The 25,000-nt window shown below is 41.3% G+C and overlaps 1 protein-coding gene across 8 annotated transcripts in view; it reads right to left on the bottom strand.

Annotated features, from left to right (window-relative positions):
* The window catches only part of LOC138983662 (uncharacterized), a 55,650-nt gene that overhangs the window by 18,879 nt on the left and 11,771 nt on the right, over positions 1-25,000 (bottom strand). For 4 of the 8 annotated variants that reach the window (XM_070356973.1, XM_070356963.1, XM_070356956.1 and 1 more), the window contains exons 2-8: positions 14,211-14,320; positions 10,806-10,936; positions 9,822-10,006; positions 7,806-8,450; positions 5,257-5,361; positions 4,794-4,950; positions 1,162-1,207 (exon numbers count right to left, since the gene is read on the bottom strand). In XM_070356973.1, coding sequence (XP_070213074.1) covers positions 1,162-1,207; positions 4,794-4,950; positions 5,257-5,361; positions 7,806-8,450; positions 9,822-10,006; positions 10,806-10,936; positions 14,211-14,297 — 1,356 coding nt within the window. In that variant the 5' untranslated portion in view covers positions 14,298-14,320. Of the gene's footprint in view, positions 1-1,161; positions 1,208-4,793; positions 4,951-5,256; positions 5,362-7,805; positions 8,451-9,821; positions 10,007-10,805; positions 10,937-14,210; positions 14,323-16,322; positions 16,411-17,421; positions 17,446-25,000 lie in introns of those variants that run through there. The other 4 variants (XM_070356992.1, XM_070356952.1, XM_070356945.1 and 1 more) reach the window with 4 other exon arrangements.

Below are 25,000 nucleotides of genomic sequence, written 5' to 3'. Positions count from 1 at the left end.
GAACCCCGGACTTCGTTGAAGAGTACTTGACCAAAATTTCAACCAATTTGGTTGAAAAATGAGGGCGTGACAGTGCCGCCTCAACTTTCACGAAAAGCCGGATATGACGTCATCAAAGACATTTATCAAAAAAATGAAAAAAACGTTCGGGGATTTCATACCCAGGAACTCTCATGTCAAATTTCATAAAGATCGGTCCAGTAGTTTAGTCTGAATCGCTCTACACACACACACACACACACGCACGCACACACATACGCACATACACCACGACCCTCGTTTCGATTCCCCCTCGATGTTAAAATATTTAGTCAAAACTTGACTAAATATAAAAAGATATGCAGTTAATGGAAAATATGTACTAATTTTGTGTACATGTATCGGTATAAATTATCAAAATACAAAACCACAAGCTAGCAAGCAAGCAAACAAACAAACAAACAAACGAGCGAACCAACGACCCAAAGAACGATGAACGAGCCCGAGTTTTATTGTATTTAATACCATGTCGGCCAGTTCTAAGTTAGTGTTTGTTGTTCAATTTAGTTTATTTTGTAAACTGCACGGTAAACGAAGTTTCATTTGATATGGTTATTCAAGTTTTATAAGCTCACGTTATACGTTTTTTCAAAGTCATATTATAAAATCTGTATGGTTAAGAGTATCCCCGGAACTTTTTGAGTTATAGAATCCTTATTCATCTTACAGGCCTGATATTATTTGAATGTGTACGCAAAACATAAAGGGCAGAGTATACCTGTGCAGTTTCAGCGGCACAGACGACGCACTGTATATTATTAATCATAATGCTGCAATAGGGATTATGACGAGTAGCCTACTTGGCCTGTTTTCCTTTCACGCAACGTGTAGCGGGCTGGGACAATCTGCAGTGCGTCGTCTGTCCTGCTGAAGTTACATAGGTGAGCGCCAGGCCTAAGCAGTTTTTTCTCGTTTTGTTGATGTACCATGTTTTTGTGTTTGTTTGTTTTTGTTTTTTGATAAACGTTCTCGCTTGCCTTGCCACACACAAAAAAAGCCGACCAAGTTCTGTCTCACGATTACTGTGATTAAGAGTGTGATACAAAATGGTCCACATAAGCGTATTAACTGTGAACGACAGGGAGTTCCTAGTTATGACAAGGTGTGGAATTATCCACATACCTGTACGTCAACGTCAGCGGGGTTGACACCAGCAGGAACAGTCACTCTGCAACAACAAAAGAGACGGATAAACATTCAGACAATTTGCAGAAATGCTCACGGGATCTCCCTTTAAAAACAGAACGTCAACAAATCGCTGCAAAAGGAAGGCACAAAATAAAGAAAGGATTTACAGACAGAAAGAAATCACACAAAGACACAACAAAAATTAACATAATTTTATGAAGAAAGGAATTACCTAATTTGACCCAGCGTATATTTTTGAATTCAGCAACGTTTGTATAAAGCCTCATGAATGAACTTTGAAGTTTTGTGTTGTGTTTGTCAATGATTGCTGAAGTCCCAACAGGGTTGTTTATAAACCATTTACTTGACACATGGTGATTGCAAAATGTAGACAGAAGAGTATACATTCAATTAGTGTATGCACATACATATTGCGTGTTGTAATATATTGTTTTGCCCATAATATGAGTAGGCCAGGAATGCCTCGCGCCCCCTAATTGGCGTAGAGGCGCGTCCTCCGGGTGGTGGATGGGGGAGCCTTCTCTACTAACTTCTGAGAGAAGGTCGCATCACTCTCGATGCCGTGAACCTAATTAGGATCTTTTTCTTGTTTCTTCTCTATTTCTGCCTCCCCAAAGTCCTTTTACTTTCCTTTTCTCACCCATAAAATTCTTCACTTTTTACCCTTGTTAAGTGGTTCTAGTATAGAATATAGTCAATGTTTGTAAAGATTTTAGTCAAGCAGTATGTAAGAAATGTTTAGTCCTTTGTACTGGAAACTTGCATTCTCCCAGTAAGGTCATATATTGTACTACGTTGCAAGCCCCTGGAGCAATTTTTTGATTAGTGCTTTTGTGAACAAGAAACACTTAACAAGTGGCTCTATCCCATCTCCCCCCTTTCCCCTATCCCATCTCCCCCCTTTCCCTCGTCGCGATATAACCTTCGTGGTTGAAAACGACGTTAAACACCAAATAAAGAAAGAAAGAAAGAAAGCCAGGAATGCAATAATAAGCACAGACTACAAGTCATTCCCCATATTTACTACTCTTAATATCCTCAGATATTGCTATGTTGAACATCCCGTTATGCGCACCAGACGAGCGTTGTTTCAGCGAAAGCCCGTCATGAATGCGGTTTTATTTTAATCATAATATTAAAGTATATATAAGCTTATATTATATTATATTAGTTGTGTGCATGTTCGACACACCCCCCGCGGGTTAGGGGGAAGAATTTACCCGATGCTTCCCAGCATGTCGTAAGAGGCGACTAACGGATTCTGTTTCTCCTTTTACCCTTGTTAAGTGTTTCTTGTATTGAATATAGTCAATGTTTGTAAAGATTTTAGTCAAGCAGTATGTAAGAAATGTTAAGTCCTTTGTACTGGAAACTTGCATTCTCCCAGTAAGGTCATATATTGTACTACGTTGCAAGCCCCTGGAGCAATTTTTTGATTAGTGCTTTTGTGAACAAGAAACAATTAACAAGTGGCTCTATCCCATCCCCCCCCCCTTTCCCCGTCGCGATATAACCTTGAACTGTTGAAAACGACGTTAAACACCAAATAAAGAAAAAAAAACCCATTTAGTCATAACTTGACTAAATGTAAAAAGATGTTCGACACACATTGACACACACGAAAAAATAAGTAAAACAGAGAAACATCAATTGCTGCCTACTGTTTCATTTCAAACGAGCCTTGTAAAAGCTACCGTTTTACAAAACAGCAATAAAGGAACATGAGTTTTGTGCTGGGAACAGTTTTGACGTGTAATATCGCTTCTTGTACGTGTCTTATTTCTGGACTGTCACAGATTTATGTTTTCGTGTTCGATATTTGTCTGAAGAACGCAAAGACCAAGGACATGATATATTTTTTGTTGTTTTTGGTTAACGCCCAGCCGACCACGAAGGGCCATGGCGGTGCTGCTTTGACATATAACGTGCGCCACACACAAGACAGAAGTCGCAGTACAGGCTTCATGTCTCACCCAGTCACATTATTCTGACACCGGACCAACCAGTCCTAGCACTAACCCCATAATGCCAGACGCCAGGCGGAGCAGCCACTAGATTGCCAATTTTAAAGTCTTAGGTATGACCCGGCCGGGGTTTGAACCCACGACCTCCCGATCACGGGGCGGACGCCTTACCACTAGGCCAACCGTGCCGGTCCAGGACATGATATGAAAAGGACATTAGCGACACACCACAGAAAACACAAGTTATATGTAAGCAATTGAAAACTTTGAAATATTTCCCATACAATTCAAATTGAAGAGCTTATTTCGAAAAGATAAACCTACCGAATTTGGAGACGTGAGAAATCTTGACGTTTAGGCCTTACATGTACTCCAAATTAAACAAAATCACTTCAAATATAGCAATGCAGTTACGATCTTCCAATTTAAAAACGTTGCTTCTGGATTCCCGTAACCATCCAAGTGGAATATCTCTTTAGTATTTAAAAAAAAAACTACCGATCGCGACAATTTTGTGTTTCTAAATTTTCTCTGTTCCACACTAAAAAAAGACATCTATGATTTTTTTTGATTTTTTAAAAAAAATTTGAATTCTTAATTGTTTTATTGCTCTATGCATACAACCGGAAGCCTATCATAATAGAAGGAGTATTTCATCCACTTGTGGTACAACACATATTTGCTCGCGAGCTGTAGTGGACGGCGAGCTTTACTAGCGACAGCTGTTTAAAGGCACAGTACGCCTCCCGTAAACCATCACAGATACTGTCAGGCTTTTACACACAGTACAAACACCCTTTCGTTTAAACACTCACCGCTTGAGAACATCCTAGGTGCCCTACGTAAAGAGCGAGCAATTTTCAAAGAATCAATTTTGCGGATTATGTGATCAGACAATCGGACGGTGCGTTTTGGCGCTAGACCTAACTTTTAAAATCTAAATAATAAATTGACAGCTTGTTACACAAACATTCTTAAATCATAAAATAATTCTTCATCAAGACAAGATCAGTACAATTCGAAGTTTTGAAAGTTTGAAAAAAGAAAAGCCCGGAAGCAGGGTCACGCAAGGTCGTGGTTCTCGTAGCAGACGACGGTTATGCCTATCGCCAGTTCCTCTGAACAGTCAAAAGCCATCGCTAGAGTTCGTGTGAATCGCAGCCGTTTGTTGCGTTTAGATTCAGAGGTACATAATAACGTGCTATTGCAGATAAGCTTACAGCGAGTCGCATTGAAATCACAAACTGACGACTACATTGTGAAAAAAAGGAAACTGGATCACACGGGTTCACGATGGCTCAGGTAAACCACGCAAAAATAAATTCTTTGAAAATTGCTCGCTTTTTACGGAGGGCACCTAGGATGTTCTCAAGCGGTGAGTGTTTAAATGAAAGGGTGTTTGTACTACAAAGGGATACATTAAGTGTCCAGCGGGAAAGCTTTTTCATTCCTAAAGTGATAGCATTGTGCTTGGGAGGCTGGCTTATTATCCACAAGGCCATATAGCTCCCGTCTCATCCCACGAAACAGCCTGAATGGATCGATGGTTGTTTTACATTGTGGTCGTTACGAGAAGGAAGGTAACTTGAAATCTTCCCTGTCTGTATGACACAGACTTTTCATAGATAAATAATTGCAGACCTTAAGTTAATGTCACTCTTCCTGTGCTCGTCAATCATAGCATGGGATGCGGTCAGCCAATCGGAACGCTCGGGAATCTCGTACAAAGTCACGTTGTCAAGCAAAAAGTCGATGCCTTCATCCGGACCTCGAATGGCCAGTTCGGCACCACTGAAAGCTAAAACAGAGAACACAGAACAACCATTTATGCTTCTTTGCAATGTATGTTAGGATCACGATTTGTTTTAACCGTAGCTCTCTAAATCTCATAGCTCTAAGTCTAAAGCTGTCAAGACCCACCATACAGGGAGTCTTACGAATTACGCGTATCGTAACATTCACGTCTGCCACATCATCTTAACATATATATATACGAGAGAACGAATGGTACAATCATCATCGTTCATCATCATCATCATACAAGTAGTATCCATACCCCTCATCCAACGCCAGATGGGACCCAAATGAATACTGGTTTACTTACGTAGCATTGGAGCGTTGATGTTTCCAGTAAGCAAAACCCAGCCCTGCTCTGACCTCACGAAGGCACGCCAGGCAATGATGTAAGCTCCCTGTGCCGTCTCGATACCTGACGTCACAAATTTACTCCATTACTGACGTCAATTGCACACGTTCGTGTGTGTGTGTGTGTGTGTGTGTGTGTGTGTGTGTGTGTGTGTGTGTGTGTGTGTGTGTGTGTGTGTGTGTGTGTGTGTGTGTGTGTGTGTTGTTCTAGCCAGCGCTGTTTGTGACAGAAGAAACAGACGAGTCGTTCATCACTATCCAAATGACTTATCTGAATGAACGCTATAATTCAAACATTTTCAAAGAACAACAACACATACCTATAATTTAATAAATGGAGCACAACAAGCTACGCATGTGAGCGTGCTCTTAAAACAGACTTGACGGACGATTAGAATGTGCAAAGCTAGACACAAAATTCAAGAGAATCGAGGGACAGACTGTTTGACTGATTGATTGAATGTCTGACTGATTGAATGACTGAGTGATTGACTGACTGAGCGATTGACTGATTGATTCCCTGACTTCTGCTCAGCTTACTAAGCAACTAAGCGTAACAAGACTAACGACAGATTGCAACGGCTTATTTCACGTACCTTTTCAATAATGGATAATGAAATTACATCAAGACTAAATGTGAAGAGTTTTTTTAAACGTTAACAACAAGAGCAACAAAAACAACAAGAATTACAACAGCAAATACGCCATATATTATTTAACTCTAACCAAGCATACTTTCTTGTTTATTTTAAGACTGACGACACAGGCCACCAACATGCTGTTCCATGCCAATTCTATGCCACAGACAAATGGGTAAGTAGCGGTATAAGGGTAGTGACACCAAACACAGAAGCAGAGTTCACGTCAAAGTTATGTTATATGTTGGTTTAGGGTAACCCGACCGACTTTTCATTTATCAAAAAACCCAACTTTTGGCACATTTTGTGAACCATACCGAGACAAAGGAAACTAACCTCCTCTAAAATAAAAAAGATAAAATAAAAAAAGCCGACCTACTGACCCTATCTTTTTTGGTCACGTTACCCTAAACCAACATATATTTTTGTTTGGCCTAAATATAACAGTTCAAGCTCGTGAAAATGATGTCAGTCTAGCACCTGTGTGCAATTTGAAGACAAGAGCTTCATTCAAATAAATGTTTGAACAAAAACGCACTATATATTAGTGTTTTATTTTTGTAATTCCAAACGGCTACTATACATGTATGTATACACATCTCGAGCTACAAATACCAGAGAACAACATGTACATATATCTGCAAAGTCGCATGCCCCTATACCATAGGCAGTATCATGTGGACCACAAGCAAACAATGAGGGCAACGTTTATATTGCTGGGTTTTATAAGCTGAAATGGAAAGCGAAACATAGCATATGAATAAGCCTACTTTCACAACCAATCGCCCTCGAATTAACACCACAAATTAAAGCTTTTGTTCATTGACCGCTCATTTGATGAAAGGATACGTGCAGTTAAAAGATGAAACTTATTTCTCCTTAAGGGACTGGGTGGCCGAGTGGTAACGCACTTGCGCTCGGAAGCGAGAGGTTGCGTGTTCAGGCCTGGGTCAGGCCGCATTTTTCTCCCCCCTTTCCTAACCTAGGTGGTGGGTTCAAGTGCTAGTCTTTCGGATGAGACGAAAAACCGAGGTCCCTTCGTGTACACTACATTGGGGTGTGCACGTTAAAGATCCCACGATTGACAAAAGGGTCTTTCCTGGCAAAATTGTATAGGCATAGATAAAAATGTCCATCAAATACCCGTGGGACTTGGAATAAAGTAAAAAAAATTCCATCTCACACGGCATTAAGTCTCAGGAAACATGAATACACGCATGCAGGAAAAAAAATATGGGTAGCGCCGTATGTATGGCAGCTCGCTTTCCCCGGGGAGAAAGCAGCCCGAATTTCCATGAGGGTAACCTCACTGGACTGTAAATCTTATCCAATCCAATCCAATCCAATCCAATCATCAACAAAATGATCGTTACAGTGGGGTTAGCTCCTTCACAATAGTTTTCACCGCTCCCCTCCCTCCTCTTTCCCCAAGCAGCTGAACAAGAATTAGATGTGGTTTTCATTTTTATTTTTTTATTATGTGGGTTTCATGTTTTCCCCATGTTTCATATTTTCATAATTATGTTTGCTGCTTGCTAATGATCTGCTGAAGCAATTGTTTCTCTTGAAGTCCTCCTTCCAACAGACGAAGAAAAACCATTAGACAAATGGTTTTTTTGGTTTTTGTTACACTGTTTTCAAAATTTGCACAGACTGCATCTTTCAACCCCTTCTATCCAACCTCCCCCCCCCCCCCCATCCCCGCCCTCGTCGCCTGCTGCATGAACTCAGGCCCGCGCAACCCCAACCTTGCACCTCCACCTATGTACTCCATTTGAGAATCATGCGATTAGCAGTTTACGCATAAAACATACAAGCACATGCTAATGCAGAGAGCTTCGCCGCGCACACGACTTTTTTTTCCCTTTACCCAACATGAGATGTTCGTCTTCTCCCGCTACGGGTGTCTGTGGCAGTTGCGCTTGTCGTCGATGGCGTTGTCGCTGCAGTAGTCGTTGTCGGATTATGGGGTGATAAACATCGCGTCTTGTTCTTTCTGCCGTTTGGGTTTCAAGAGACGGGGCAAGTTGAGAAAGGGTTCTGATTCTTGTCTGATTTCGGGAGCTTCGTGCCCCGCTGCCTTTTCCTGTCTTGGCTTTCTCTTTCCTGTCTTTCGCCTTCTGTCTGTCCTTCTCCTTCTTTTCTTTATTCCTCTGTCGGTCCCTTTTCTTTTGTTCTTTCGCCTTGTTCCTTTCCTTATCCTTCTGTTCTTTCGTCTTATCTTTCGCCTTCTTATCGTTCTTCTTTTCCTTATCCTTTTTATTCTTGTCCTTCTTCGTCTGCTTGTCTTTCTCTCTCTGTTTTTGTTTCTTTATCTTGTCTTGTTTCTTCTTCTTGTTCTTTTGCTTCTTCTTCTTCTTTTCTTGCTTCTTCCGTTGTTTTTCTTTCTTTCTTTGTTCGTTTAGCTTTTTCTTTTCTGCATTTTGCTTTTTCAGTTTGTCTCTCCATGTCTTGAGAACTGCTAGACAGTCTTTTCGTTTTTGGTCTCTCAACCCTACACATCTCGGTGGCCTTTCTGTAATAAAATTCATGTAACCATTTTTTCTCTCTCCAATAAATGCTGTCTTTAAACTAATCTTGTCGCAACATACTGCCACACTTTGGACGTACGTAAAATTTACTCACGTCAGAGAATACCGTCACGCTCATAAGATTGCCTATTTTTATTTTTTTTTAGAGTTTTGAGAAAAAACTTCTTTGGTTTCTGAACAATCTGTCTATCTCAATTTAGGTCAAAGTTGCAAACTGCCTATCCCGAGCGGTTGACATCGGTATCCGCGTAAGATAGAGAGCGTACAGCAACATTTTCAATCAGAACAACTGCATAGCAACCCCAACAAAGCCTGTGCATACCTTCACATTCTCCAAACAAGTCTTTATGTATCAAAACAAAAAAGTGCCTAACTCAGAAACGAGAACGGCAGTTTTGCTTACGTAACCGTGGCAATGGTTTCCGATGTTCTTAGAGTTTGTACTCTCTAACTCATGACAGGTACCATTCCAGTAGCTTCCCCTGTAGTCTCACAGCAGAAATGCCTTACACTGAGTTAGGTATTTTTCTTATGAGCGTGAGGATATCGTCCAGCAAACCTACGGGTTGGCAACAGCAATAAAAAAGCATAATCCCCCCCCCCACTCGTTTTCACCATCGTCACCCACTCTCTCCCAAATGTTGTCAAAACCTTCGTATAAACTATCTCTTTACAGTCTAAGCCAGGCAATTGTGTCAACATCTTCAAATGGTTTAGTACCAACATTAGACTGACTATTTGTAAAAGCTGTCAAATAGATCAGCTTCAGTGTAAGCCGGGAAAATGTGTCAAAGGTTTGTATATTTCAATTTCAACTGTAATGTAAGCCCCCCCCCCCCCCCCCCAATTAAAACAAAATGTGTATAGATCAGCTTTTGTCCAAGACAGACAAAAGGAAAATAAGTAAAGGGCAAGTACACAAATAGCCGGATATGATGTAATCAAACACAATTATCAAAACAAAACAAAAGAAAACAAGGTCTGGTAATATAATCTGGGAGAATTTGTATGTAAAGTTTCATGAAGATCGGTCCGGTACTTTTCTCGGAATCGTTCTACACACACACACACACACACACACACACACACACACACACACACACACACACACACACACACACACACACACACACACACACACACAAGTACACATATAACATAGCTCCGTATATATGTCTTCTTGAGCAACTATTAAAGTACACCACCTGTAGCCTGCCTCAGCGTTTGAAGTTTGACTTTTAGTGCCGCGAACGTCTGCATTGACACACACACACACACACACACACACACACACACACACACACACACACACACACACACACACACACCCAACACACACACTGTGCACCACCCACCAGATATCGGTCTGAGGGTGTTGCCCTCGACCTTGACAGTGAAGTCGAACCTGACAACCGCCTTGAGCTGCTGCCACAGCTTGTCGGGGTTATCGTTCAGCAGCTTGACGTAAGCCCGCAGCTCATACCCACTCCCCATGCGAAGGCCTGTCGTGTACTGCGACGGCCCGACCAGCTTCTTTTTTCTGTGAAGTAGAACACGCGTGAGTCATTCAGGAAGAATGCCGAATGGTTGAATTCTCGAACGTGTGAGCTTTGACAAAACAAAACATTCACAGGAACTTTGACCTAGTAGTCTTTGAAACGGTTAAATAAAGAAAAGGTTGAGGTTAAGGTCGCCCGAGAATCGTGTTTTGTCCAGTGAGAGCTAGATGTTAGAGATCTCAACAACTCTGGGGCAAGCTTTACGATGAGGGCAGTGCCCATTCCTCTCCCTCGCTGCCTTTGCCTTTGCCAGCCCTGAATACGGTCAGGTACCTATTTTTGGCAGGGTGGACTGGAGAGCTCTCTGAAAAATCGGCTTTTTGTATTCTTCCAGAGTGCGGCAGCTAAACACACACACACACACACACACACACACACACACACACACACACACACACACACACACACACACACATACACACACACAAAATAAACATGGGATGGTTGGGTGGGTGGATGGATTTATAGATTGGATAGAGTTGCTGATTTGATGGAACGCAGAAGAAGAAGATGGATAGAATGAAGCAAACAGGAAGAAACAAAACAAAAGGCAGTGTAGGTAAATAATGTTCCGTGTAAGCTCCCAACAACAACAACAACAACAACAACAACAACAACAACAACAACAACATTTCATATTTGAATTACTGAACGTTCAAACACTAATGGACGGAAGGACTGGATGCAACGGACGGATTGGACGAATAAATAGATGAATTTATTTGCTTACTTGATTCACTAATTTATTTGATTATCTATTGACTCTGCAAAAGACGATACCTTTCAGAACAGCGCAGAGAGTACCGTCCGTCCAGCTTGTCGTCAGCATACTGTTCCGCTCTGAAGCCTTTTGTGTTCCACGTGCCGGCCGGAGTGTCCTCAAAGCTGGGGTTCAGCAGCAGATTTTCCACCTGCGCACGTTAAATACCCCCATTAGAAGTAATAGACGAATTCCGGAAATAACTCTGTCGGGTTGTAAAAGAGTGAAAACCCTTGCGTTTAGTGGGACAAACAATCCACAGGCCAGTCACTAGCGAGGGGTGTGTCTGACACACGTGGCCAAGGGGCATGTGTTGGTTATTTGTCTCACTAAATCATCAACCACAACAACCACAACAACAACCACAACAACCACAACAACAATAACAACAACAACAACAACAACAACAACAACAACAACAACAACAACAACAACAACAACTACAACGATTCCAAGACTAAAAGACCGATAATGTCCAATTGTCCATGCGTCATTGACAGATGACCGACCCTGCAAGGTAGAAGGTGTGTGTGTGTGTGTGTGTGTGTGGGGGGGTTTATTAGGGGATGATAATGTGGGGGGTAGGAATGTTTAGTAGACGTTCTCCAAATAGAGGGTCTTCTATTGGAGTTGAAGAGTGTTTTGAGTGTTTTTAGCCTACCACCGTGATCCACAATACTGCGGGAATGTCTCGACGATTCTGTTTCTATTGTGAATAAGCCGAAATGTCCATAACTTTTTTTTTCTTTTTTTTTTAAACTTTTTCCCTGGTGTTGAACTTTTATTTAGTTCAGTAAGTTAGCTTTTTTAAGCTCTACAGTTTTCCATCCATCATTGTGTGGAATGGTGCAGCCGACTGAGGAAGAGGAGATTTTGCCGGAACTTGATCTTTAGACACAGTTCAATGCCATTAGTTTGTCAATTGTACTCAGTTGATCCTACGCCAATGTTCACGCATTCCGCCAGATGTCTATTTGTGGTCTGTGGCCGGTTCTTCGTCTTCTTCTTCTTCAGCGTTCGACGATGGCTGTGTCTAGATTCTTTGGCCCGTGATGTTGACGAAGTGGACTGTCATTTCAAGGTATGTGGCCGGTTCAAATTGAATTCGCATATCGATCAAACTATCGCTGATTGTTATTTCTCTTATGTTAACATTGACTCTCTGTCCAGATCAGTGCCAACTTGATTTGCTGGAGTGGCTCATATGAAAATCACATGTCAAACAAACTATCATTGCACGCTATCTTACATCAGTCAGTGTCCGCTCAGTCCAGGGCACGACAAAGTTGCCATTCAAACGAGAGCCACCCGCAGTGTTGGATTGGTTGAAACTGAGATGTGTTGTGGTTTTAACGAATCAGAACCCGCAGTTTGTTCTCTCCCGTATTTGGGTGGAACCCACGTTCGGTTCGTGCACCTCAACCCAGATGTCCATTTGTCGACGTAATGCAAACGGCACTCACATATCAAGCGAACTAGCATTTTATTTTATTTTAGAACGATGTCCGTTCGATCCAGATGTCCATTTGTCGACGTAGGCCTACTTCCAATGGAATTTACATATTAAGCGAACTATCACTGTACGTTATATTCTACATCAATGTTCACTCAGTCCCGCAGATCTATGTCTATTTGTTCACTTAGTCCCGCAGATCTATGTCTATTTGTTCACTTAGTCCCGCAGATCTATGTCTATTTGTTCACTTAGTCCCGCAGATCTATGTCTATTTGTTCACTTAGTCCCGCAGATCTATGTCTATTTGTTCACTTAGTCCCGCAGATCTATGTCTATTTGTTCACTTAGTCCCGCAAATCTATGTCTATGTGTTCACTTAGTCCCGCAGATCTATGTCTATTTGTTCACTTAGTCCCGCAGATCTATGTCTATTTGTTCACTTAGTCCCGCAGATCTATGTCTATTTGTTCACTTAGTCCCGCAGATCTATGTCTATTTGTTCACTTAGTCCCGCAGATCTATGTCTATTTGTTCACTTAGTCCCGCAGATTTATGTCTATTTGTTCACTTAGTCTCGTAGATCTATGTCTATTTGTTCACTTAGTCCCGCAGATCTATGTCTATTTGTTCACTTAGTCCCGCAGATCTATGTCTATTTGTTCACTTAGTCCCGCAGATATATGTCTATTGTTCATGTGGTCACATGACATTCCTAAATCGAGCGAACTATCATTGTACTTCGTCTTCAACATCAATATCCGCTCTGTACAGATGTTGAAGTGATTCAAACAGAATTGAAATATCAAGCAGACATTGCTATCACTTTCTGAATCTTACACCATAGGCGATTCAGTCTAGAAGTCGTGCAAACAGAATTAACATATCAAGCGAACTATCATTGGCTTTGTCTTTCACTATTGTCCACTGATTTGTAGAATGACCAGTACATGTACAGTTTCGGCACTTTACGTTAGTTTAAGGCAGTACTTGGCGTTAACTTCATAAAAAAAAAATTAAAAAAAAGGACGGCAGCACTGCTGAAATGGAGATTAAATAAAGTTGTCGGCGGTCTGAAAGAACTTTCGAAAAGAAGTGTTTTTGGCTCACGTAAGTGTAGCCTATGCGATGCTAACTTTTGTCTGTCTGTGCGTGCGTGCGTGCGTGCGTGCGTGCGTGCGTGCGTGCGTATGTATGTATGTCTGTGGTAGAAACTTTAACATTTGACTGAACACCGAAATACTAATTTTATCTGGTTATTATTCAAGCAACAGCATCAAAGTATTGAAGCAATGATCAACATTTCGTCGGCACGTATGTAGTTAAAGTGTGTATCCAAAGAAAACGGCTGGTGGGGGGTTTGGGGGGGGGGGGGTAAAAACAGGTAACTGGTTTGTGTCGTGTGTGGTATGTAGACCCCAGGTCAGGGGTCAAGGTTAGGTCAGATCGCGTGAAGGATTGTGGTATAGATACAGTTATCACCGAGCTGCAGTTCGCCGATTCGGAGAAGACGATTTCACATTGTTCGGTTTCGTAGCTCCAGAAAAATAGATAAAGAAGATACCAAAGGAGATTTCCTACAGGTTGATCTGCACAGCGTATTTCCAGCGCTGTCGAAAGCGCAGTGTCGATCTGGCCATCTGGCAGTCGTGTCCCCGTAAGTAGGCTACAGACAGACAGATCTAGATCTAATGTCTCGCACTCTTGCACCGTGTCACCTATGCTTACTGTGTGTGTGTATGTGTGACGGAATGATTGAGTTTGTGTTACTGTTTGTCGATTTCTTACGTGAGCCTTGAAGGCTTCGCCTCTTGTTTTTGTTTAGGCTGCCGACGCCTAACGATTTCTAAGTTGGGACAGTCGTTATAACGAACTCGTCGTCAGCTTCTGTTTGAATGGAAAAGTAAATATATTACAAAAGATTGTAATCGTGGCAGGCACACATTATGCTATTCTTTAATAAACATCTTACCCCTTCCGTTATCTGCCACGGTACCATCAACACCACCGCCAGCAGCAACATTGTTGTTGCTGTCGTTGTCTGTGTTATGTGATGCATTGTCGCTAACGTCTGTTTTTCACCTGAAAGAAAAGTGTCAGTATATATAGTTACTAGATGATTACCCGCTTCGCCGGGTACCGGCTTCGCCGGGAAGAAGTAGAGCCGAATACCAGGCTGCGCCTGGGACCCGGCTTTGCCGGGTGTACGCCGGCTTCGCCGGCGCACGAAGGAAAGGAGATAAACGCGCAAAACACTGGAGACCTTCTAAAAATAGTAACGTGCAGTGACCTTCCAAAAATAGTAACGTAGTAACGGGAATATGGATTGACGCCACACGGAGGAAGGAAGATAATCGCGGCTGAAAACACTGGAGAAGATAAGGAAGAGTTACTGGTAGTGGATCCCGACCACAAAAAAAACAAAAACAAAAAAAATCGGTTCAGCGCGCACAGCGCTGCGCGCTGAGAGCACGTGTTGAAATATCTCATCGATGAGGTTGTGTCCGGGGTGTAGCTGAATACGGTGTCCAAATTTGAAAAAGATCCACCGAGAACTTTGGCCGTGCATCGCGAACAGACAGACAGACAGACAGACAGACAGACAGACAGACAGACACTAGTCGTATATATATATAGATTACGTACATATAACATTAAGCACATAAATAACAACGATATGAGACAGCTGACGGAAATGGATACGGGTTTTCTCCCCATCAAACTTCATTATTGCATACATCCCAACAAAACGGCGACCTAAATTATTTTTTTTTAAACGCCCGGAATAAATAGCTCGGAAAAAACCCTTCACGCCAAAAACAACAATAACAAGTTGGTAAGAAGACTCACACAAGCAAAAACTCCTGAGGGGGCAGGGTGAGGGAGGAAGTGGGAAGGGGAGAAATGACAATGACAATGACAATTCTTTATTTAACGAGTAGGGGATGGAGAGAGAGAGAAAGAGATGGAGAGAGAAAGAGGTACACACACACACACACACGCACGCACGCACGCACGCACGCACGCACCCACACGCTCACATACATGTAAACACACACACACACACACACACACACACACACACACACACACACACTCTAAGACACACACACACACACTCACACACTCTAACACACACACACACACACACACACACACACACACACACACACACACACACACACACACACACACACACACACACACACACACACACACACACACACACACACACACACACACACACACACACACACACACACACACACACACCCCGAGAGTTATAATCAAACAGGCAGACATACTCGCAGCCGGACAGGCAGCTCAGAGAAAGAGAGAGAGAGAGAGAGAGAGAGAGAGAGAGAGAGAGAGAGAGATAGAGAGAGAGAGAGAGAGAGAGAGAGAGAGAGAGAGAGAGAGAGAGACTGAAACTGAAACTGAACTTTATTACCAAAGGATAGAGGTTTTAGGCAAAGCCTAATCTTACAACCTGTCCCTTATACAAACACTTAATACAGACGCACATAATATAGATAGTAAAATTGACAAGGTTATTGTTACTTACAGACGTACATAATGTAAATAGTAATAAGAAAAGGGTTATGGTTTTGTATACACATTCAAAAATGGGAAAAACAATATAGTGTGGAAATTGCAGCATAGTTGCAATAATGCATTGCATATAAACATCCAAAACAACTCATAACAAAATGGAGAAAATAAATGTGGGGAGGAATTGTCCCAATCATTCGCATGTATATCATTATCAATACATGCACATAAAGAACAAATCAAAATACAAACATAACTTGACTAAATGTAAAAAGCACTAAAATATCAGACATGAAAAGTGTTCTATTTACCCATTAAGCGGGAATGAAACTGGCGCCTAAACGTTTTACGAGAGAGAGAGAGAGAGAGAGAGAGAGAGAGAGAGAGAGAGAGAGAGAGAGAGAGAGAGAGAGAGAGAGAGAGAGAGAGAGAGAGAGAGAGAGAGAGAGAGAGAGAGAGAGAGAGAGAGAGAGAGAGAGAGAACTGCATCACAAAAGATAAGTAAATACCCAAACCGTAACACCGAACTAACTTGGAAAATGAAAGCACTCTCGAGTTTTGTTTTGTCATCCTGTCCCGGAAAGTATTCGACCGTATGTGCGCGTGTATGTTCAACGAATGATACAGCCCATGTTCCACTAGGTGTTATGATAAATCTATCACGATTGTCGGTACAGTCAAACCTGCACTTGCGTCCAACTTTAAATAACGATCACCTGTCCAATACGACCACCCCTAAAGATCCTGGCGTTGTTTTTTAACTTTATAATTGAGCTGTTCCCTGCGACCGCCTGCCTATAACGACCACTTTCGGCCGGTACCTTGGGTGGTCGTTATTGACAGCTTCCACTTTACAAATTCAACGTATAGTGGCAGCTGCACTAGGTCAGGTATACCACTCAGCTTCACCAATGAATGTTGTTTGTTGCACTTGTATACCAGTTACCAAGAACTCATCGGTATAAAAACGACATCAATATATGATTATGTTACAATATCAGGTTGTTCGTGTCACGAAAGAGATGTACTGTGTTTTTGATATCATTCAATTTTGCCACATGGAGCTAGCTGCACAGAGACACTGTGCGTTAAAGGTGGAGTTACACCATTCAGTTTAGTGGCATGCAGTCAGTAACTCAGAGATTTTGTGTAAAAGAAAACTTTGTTTTACTATATCAAAGTATTTCCGACGCCATTTTGGAGAAGCTTTCTGGCGAATTTAAAGTGAAGAAGTCCAAGGGACATTCGCTGTGCTTTAAGTTAGACACACCTGTACAAATATACTTGAAAATGCTCCGTAACAACACTGATTAGTGATATAAGGCCAAACAAAAAATAGGTGTGGTTACGGTAACATAGCCAAAAAAAATAGGGTAGGTAGGTAGGCAATCACTTTTTTTTAAAACTTTTTTTTCTAATGTGTACAAATTAAACCTACTTGACAGGGAAACAAGTGTACGACTCGGGCGCTTTCGCTTTCATTGCGTTTTTTGCACTCGTTTTTTGGGTTTTTTTTGTTTTGACAAATGTAATAAAAAGTTATAGGATCGGCCCCTAAAAATAGGGTAGGTCGGGTTACCGTAACCACACCTATTTTTTTTTAGGCCTAAATATAAACAGAAGGACTGTACCTTATGCAAGTGATCTTCTGCGTCCCGATTCTGGTCATCAACTTTTTTTCTTCTGTGCCAACAGTTTTATTCATAACGCTAGTGGTCGGACGAAACCAAAGCGAATTTATATAGGCACTCAAATATACCGTTCAAAAAAAGTTAAGGAACACTTTTTCAAACGCATGCCATACAGAAATGACAAGGTTAAATGATTTTCTTTTTTCTGTATTGTTTTATTGAAGAACTGAGAACTGTCTCCAGAAAATGTGACGTCAAACATGCAAGCGAAAACAACGCTAGAGCTTCTTATTCTAGACAACCCTCTAATTTCAAATCACAACAGTAGAATTTCTTAAAATGAAAAACTGCAAAATCTTATCACGGCAGCGATCATTAGTTAAGCTACCCACTAATCGGTAGTGAGATGTCCTACGACGTAAGGTGATATCTCCCCAGGCCATCACAGAGCCCCCATCAAACGATTTCGTTCTAGAATAGCGCCATCTGCAAAGCGCTCTCTACGACGCCTCCAGACTCTGATGCGTCCATCAGCAGGATCCAAGAAGAGGCGGAACCCATCTGTAAACAAGAACTGAGCCCTACGATGACGTAACCACCTCACATGTTGAGTGCACCAGGCTGGGTAGGCAGCTGGATGGTTAGCATTCAATGTTGTTTTGCGGATTGGGCGTCTTTTACTGAAGTTGAAAGCGTGTAAGCAGTTCATAACACTTTTATTACTGACAACAGTGTGTATTTGCAGCTCATGGTCGGTGCCTGCTGCCTTTTCAGTAACATTTGTTTGCTGCATGACCTTCACTTGGATGAGGCGATCCTTCATTGTTGTGGTGATTGTAGGCCGACCATACCATTCTCGTAACTTTACTCTGCCAATTGCTTGAAGCCATTTCTTTCCTTTGATGATGTTGAAGTGATACACTGCAACACTCTGAACCACTTGCCTGGCAGAAACAACATCTTGTAGCCATCAAACTGCCCATGGCTGATCCAAGTCGCTCCGTTTTCGTAATAGGGGCATGTTGTTTCATTGCATTATTTTGTCAGTGTGTCAGTTTACAAAGACACATTTTTAAGCACATTTCGTGGCTGGAACCCTGTTGTAGCACGTGCAGAACTGGTTTTTGTCCTGGCACGTCTTGCACCGATTTCATAGGACTCTGATAACTGCCCCCCCCCCCTTTTTTTTTTAGAGAAAATCACACTTTTTACGCCTTTTTAGCATGACACAGTAACTGTGACTGCCAAAAATGTTCCTAGCACAAGACTCACTGCCCTTCTGTTAATTAAAAAAAGGCACGTTTTAATCAAATTGTCAAACCCTTGATTTTTGGCGAATATGTGAAAGATTGTAAACATTTTATGACCGGTCCTTAACTTTTTTTAAGAGTATATGTAACCTTGCAAATGTGTGCGAGTTTCACCGCTGCCAGGGGCGAAAGAGTAGGACGAAGCACAAATAAAGATAATCTGCATGTCTACTTCACAGCAATGATTGCGCAAAGACAGCGTTTAAAATTTAATTAATTGAACGTTCAGACACTGACTTCAATGTAATGCTGGTGTGTGTTGACATAACTTCAAATCTCAAAAACAAACTGTGTAGCTTTCAGGGCAAGTTGAGACCGTTTCATTCTGAGGGAGTGTCCCTGTAAAGGAACTGACACACCATGATTCATTCCTGTTGCATGCAACCAGCTGCGCAGGAACGTCACACACATTGCTGCACGGCCGTTTATGCAACACCATTAATAGCTATGACCGGCACGGTTGGCCTAGTGGTAAGGCGTCCGCCCCGTGATCGGGAGGTCGTGGGTTCGAACCCCGGCCGGGTCATACCTAAGACTTTAAAATTGGCAATCTAGTGGCTGCTCCGCCTGGCGTCTGGCATTATGGGGTTTGTGCTAGGACTGGTTGGTCCGGTGTCAGAATAATGTGACTGGGTAAGACATGAAGCCTATGCTGCGACTTCTGTCTTGTGTTTGGCGCACGTTATATGTCAAAGCAGCACCGCCCTGATATGGCCCTTCGCGGTAAGCAAAAAAATAAAAATAAAACATAAAAAAATGAATAGCTATCTACCTTGAAACAAACTGTGATTGAAACGCCCTTTTCAACGCTTGAATGAACATCGGGAACCCTTCTACACCCTGTGTCTGATGTGTCTGAAAACACCTCCGCGCGGAGGGGTTTTGCAGCCAGCGCAGTGAAGATAAATAGGGAAAATGTTCTCGGCTCGCGCGAGCAGGATGTCTCTAGACTGTCTATGGCGTTTCAAAGAAAAATGCAACTGGCTACGTGTTACGAAAGCTTGTATTAAATGAGATATACTTACGCGACGCGGTGTGTTACGTACACAGCTAATTGCGTCCAGAAAAGTTGAATAATGTAACAGGCCAACATCTTTAAAGGCCAACATCGGCTGACTCGACAGACCGAAACAAGGCTTAAATAATCATTAATGGACAGCCGTTTGTTATTATTCAAGCCTTGTTTCTGTCACTGTCAACGCTTGCTTTCACACACCAAAACACAAAAAACACAAAAAGTTATCAGTATAGATATCAAAATGTGCCAAATTTATACTTGAAAATATCGTGTTCAGTCCTTGTTTGTCCTCCTGGGGACACTATCAATTTCACAATTAAGAGGCACTTAACTGCTTCACATCAAGTTGATGGTGTCCATGTTGAAAAACAAAACGTGTGCACAAAGGGAAATTGAACGAAATGGCAGCAGATGGCGCAGTTAAACTGTGCGTGTGTTCATACAATTAATACTTTCATACCTACAAATGGTGAGAATGTCATTGGGAAGATAGAGAGTGTGAAAAGAATCTCCCTTTCAAAAAGGAAGAAAAGACATGCACTTCCTTGTGTGTATTTTGTTCCTGCATCAACTTCAGCTATGTCAGTTCGTTTGTGTGTGTGAGAGAGAGAGAGAGAGAGAGAGAGAGAGAGAGAGAGAGAGAGAGAGAGAGAGAGAGAGAGAGACAGACAGACAGACAGACAGACAGACAGAGACAGAGAGAGACAGCGAGAGAGAGAGAGAGAAAGAGAGGGAGAGAGAGAGAGAGAGAGAGGGAGAGAGAGAGAGATGGAGAGACAGAGAGAGAGAGAGAGAGAGACAGACAGACAGACAGACAGACAGACAGACAGACAGACAGACAGACAGACAGACAGACAGACAGACAGACAGACAGATAAACAGACAGGACACATTCTTTATTAACGAGGGTAATGGCACAAGCAAACAGGTGCTTTTTTTTACAGCCCTCGCCCATGGGAGGGTTTAATCTAATGATTATACGTTTAAAAAATGTTAGAATATCAATCAAAGAAGTAATAAAAAACAAACAACCGAACAAACAAACGATTAACAGACTAAACAAACAAACAAAAATATACATACAAACGAACATAACATATTATTGTCAAGGGCTTAATAAAAAACAGTTTCAAGCAAGCAAAATCGTGTACAACTTCGAGGGAAGAAAAATTCAGTGAACTGAGAAATCAATGGAACAACTACGTTGCAAGTAATAACAATGTAGCATCGTTACATAAGTCATGTCATGAAATTAATTAGGTACATTTATCTACTGAAACGTGTAAAAGGTAAAAATAAGGCATCAGAAATATAAACATGTTCAGACTAAGTGAGAACGAAAAGTGCCATCTACAAGGAATGAGAAGTATCTTTATTCCCCCCTCTGCTTCTTTACCTCTGTAAACTTGTAGAGCTAGTTATTTTTCGATAATGACCCAGCAACCAAACAAATAACGAGCCAGCAACAGCCTGAATCCTCGATAGCGCAATGGGTTGAGAAGCTGTTCTGTTTTGGTACTACTTTTGCGACTGAAAAGTTCCGAACGCTCTACGTGTACGAAATATACATCTCTGGAGCAAACAATACAAACATACCGCATTTAAATTAACAACTACAGGCCTGAACACATGAATCTCCATATAAAATCCATGAGTTAGGTTGTTTTCTGAATCTAGATCTGCTGTGCACACACCGTTCATCACAAGCAAATTCCCAAGGCAAGTAACTCATACTCTTGCCGACAAGAGTAGTTCCCCTTCTTTTAACGCAGTTTCTTCGACAACACTGACTGCAACCCGACGGTCAGTTTTCAACAATATTTCATTTTATAAAAAGATCACACGCAACAAAATGCACACATCTCATCAATTTAAACAACATAAAGCGGTTTCATACACTATTTTCCCCAGAAAACTGAACTTCATACAGTAATTAACGTTCGAACACGGGTGCAAAAGTTCGTCTGCTAGTCCCATTTGACGAAAGAACATTATCCTAACACGATGCTAAAACATAAACAGAACACACAATATCTGCCTTTACCGCCACAGCAGAATAACAGCATATCTGTGTACTTGATTTTAGTCTAAAAACAGGGAAACTGACAAGAAGTGTTAACAGAATGGAATGATTTGCACGGAACTATACAACCGCGCATTAATCGATCGCCTGCGCAGGTTGACTGGTTGAGTGATTCGGATTCGATCAAACTTTCGCACAAAAACTCCTGTTTTCTTTGAATATCTGAAGAAAGGAGGAATAAAGAGGTTACACACCTCGTCTCAGTGATTATTAAAAATAATGGTCTCAGTTCGCGGTCATGAAAAAGCTCGCTGAAGCTCGCATTTTTCATGATCCGCCAACTTCGACCATTATTTTTAATAATCACTGAGACTCGGCATGTAACCTCTACGTCTTTAACAAGTCTTGGCATTGACGGGATGTCTGAGACCGCTTAATTTGGAAGTAAATTCCAAACATTAGTCCCCGAAAAGAGTAGGCTGGACTTAAAAAGATCTATACGAGGCCGCCGAGCATACATTTTTGTTGGGTCTCTCAAATTGTGGGAAGTAAATTGAGAAGAAAGGCGCTCTTCCAATTATGAGTTTATGCATCTAAACGCCTTTATTGTACATGAATCTTGATTTAGGAGGAAGGATGTTTAAAAGTGTATAGTCTTCGTTGGAAACCGAGACTTGTAATAAAATAACTTTGATTGCTCTTTTATGTAAACAAAATAAAGATTTTAGAGTTTTTGCACTCGCACATTCCCATAAGGTTGACGCATAATCAATGATTGATTGAATGTGAGCGTTAAAGAAATGTTGCCTGCCATGCCTGTTCAAGAAGTGTTTTATTCTGGACAACAAGTAAAGCCTCTTGGAAAGTACTTTACATACTCCTGTAACGTGATCAGTCTACGATAAATGGTTATCAAGAATAACACCTAGAACTTTGTGTTTATTAACTTCTTCAACAATGTGATTATAAATCGTTAAAGGTGGAAGTTTAGATTCTAAGTTTTGGCGTTTTTGCCTGGTGGTAATAAGCATGCTTTTTGCTTTGTCTGGATTAAGAGCCATGTGGTTTAATTCGGTCCACGCTAAAAGCTCGTTAACACGTTCTTGAAGTTGTTTTGACAATACCTTCACATTTGAATGGGAAGTGTGAATAGTGGTATTATCGGCGAAAAGTTCACAGTTACTGCGTATGTGTAGGGGGAGGTCATCAATGTAATTGGTAAAGAGAAGAGGGCCGAGTACAGATCCCTGAGGAATGCCGTAACTTACCGACTGCATGCTAGACACGGAGCCGTTGGCGCACACAGCTTGTAATCGATCAGAAAGAAAAGACTTAATTAACGATATTGTATCATTTCTAAGGCCGTACGGTGCGAGTTTCCTAAACAGTAGGTCATGGTGAATCGCATCAAATGCTTTAGCAAAGTCAACGAAGAGAGCAGCACATAATTCATCTTCGTTGATCTTACTCAACCACAGATCAAGAGAAACAAGTGCTGTGTGTCATGAATGATGAGTTCTGAACCCCGACTGATTTGGGTGAAATAAAGCTTTTTCGTTAAAATGTGACATAATAAACTTGTTCAAATGTTGTTCCAACGGCTTTGATAAAACCGATAAAAGAGATATTGGCCTGTAATTGGAGGGTTCTGTTTTAGCCCCTGACTTAAAAAGTGGAATAACTTTAGCCTGCTTTTAACACAACTGAAAAATAACACTTGTCTATACAGAAATTATACAGGTAAGTTAAATAATCAGCAAGTACAGGGGCTACTAATTTAAGAATCTTCCCGCCCAGACAGTCAATTCCACGGGTTCCTGTTTGGTTGAGGTGCATGAGTGCATTACATACTTCTGTTACAGTAATAAATGGAATGTTTAATTGCGACATTATATTTTTAGATTCACTAAAATCTGTCAGAATCAGAGAGAGAGAGAGAGAGAGAGAGAGAGAGAGAGAGAGAGAGAGAGAGAGAGAGAGAGAGAGAGAGAGAGAGAGAGAGAGAGAGAGAGAGAGAGAGAGAGAGAGAGAACAAGAAGAACAAGAACATCATTTATTCTTCAGGCCTCTAGCCCCTAGAATAGGGTCGTTACAAACAAAAATACAAGTCAAAAGTACATACAGCGGCAAAGCAACACGAAGATACAAAACTAAACACATACAGCGGCAAAGCAACAAAGATACAAAACTAAACGTACACGGTAAATTAATACAGTCACAATCAGTCGTCTTGAGCTATGTTTTCAGTAAACTCCAGGCGAGTTTTTAGAGCAATAAACAAGTAAATGCTTAATCTACGAATATCAGATGATGAGCCGTTGCGGAGAATATTCACAAAATTTAATGAGTTATAGCTTGTATTTAGAAACTTAGCCCTGGCGTTTGCATACAATGGACAATCAAATACAAAGTGCTTTTCGTCTTCCACAACATCACAGAGCTTGCATAAAATATTCCTGTCCCTTCCAAATGTTCTTCTAAAACACGAAGCTCCAATAGGCAACACACCCAGACGCAATTTGGTCAAACAATCGCGGAAACATTTTTTGTCAATGAAATCAAAGTACTTCTCACTTTCAAAAACTGTTTTGAATAATCGGTAGTTTTGATAAATGTCATTACTTATAATGGAACCATTCCATTCCTGCAAATACATATCAGCCATTCTCTGTTTAAATAAAGAAATAAATGTTTTTTCACACCCCACCCCTTGTTGCAACCAAACATATCCAAACCCCGTGCTAAACAATGTATTCTTTACATGTGTTGCCCAGCATGTTTTACCTCGCTCGTCCAGGTTTTTTAACATTAAGTATGCCTGTCTGGGAATTCTGGATATATCTAGTGTCAACAGCTTCAGCCAATATTTTATGCACCTTACTGCACTGTTGATATACAGAGGGTAGCGTCCCAGTTCTCCATACACACACTTGTTGGATACTTTAAGAGGAACACTTAAGAACCTTTTGCATGCAAGTGTGTGAACCTTTTCTATATTGTCTAATCTTTGGAGACCCCACATTTCGGAAGAGTACATTAATATGGATTGCACCTGGGAATCGAAAATTTTGAAAAAACAACTTTTGGAGATATCATTCAGTTTTCTAACGTGTCTAATACAGTCAATGCATGCTCGCCTCCCTTTCACCGCTAAAAAATCAACTCCCCTTTTCAAACTCATTTTTGTAGTAAACACAAAACCTAAATAATTATATTCATTAACAACAT

Source organism: Littorina saxatilis, linkage group LG1 (assembly GCF_037325665.1).
Source record: "Littorina saxatilis isolate snail1 linkage group LG1, US_GU_Lsax_2.0, whole genome shotgun sequence".
In the NCBI taxonomy this organism is placed as follows: Eukaryota; Metazoa; Mollusca; class Gastropoda; order Littorinimorpha; family Littorinidae; genus Littorina; species Littorina saxatilis.
Note: the sequence above shows the minus strand (reverse complement) of the source record. Positions and strands in the feature narration are given on the sequence as shown.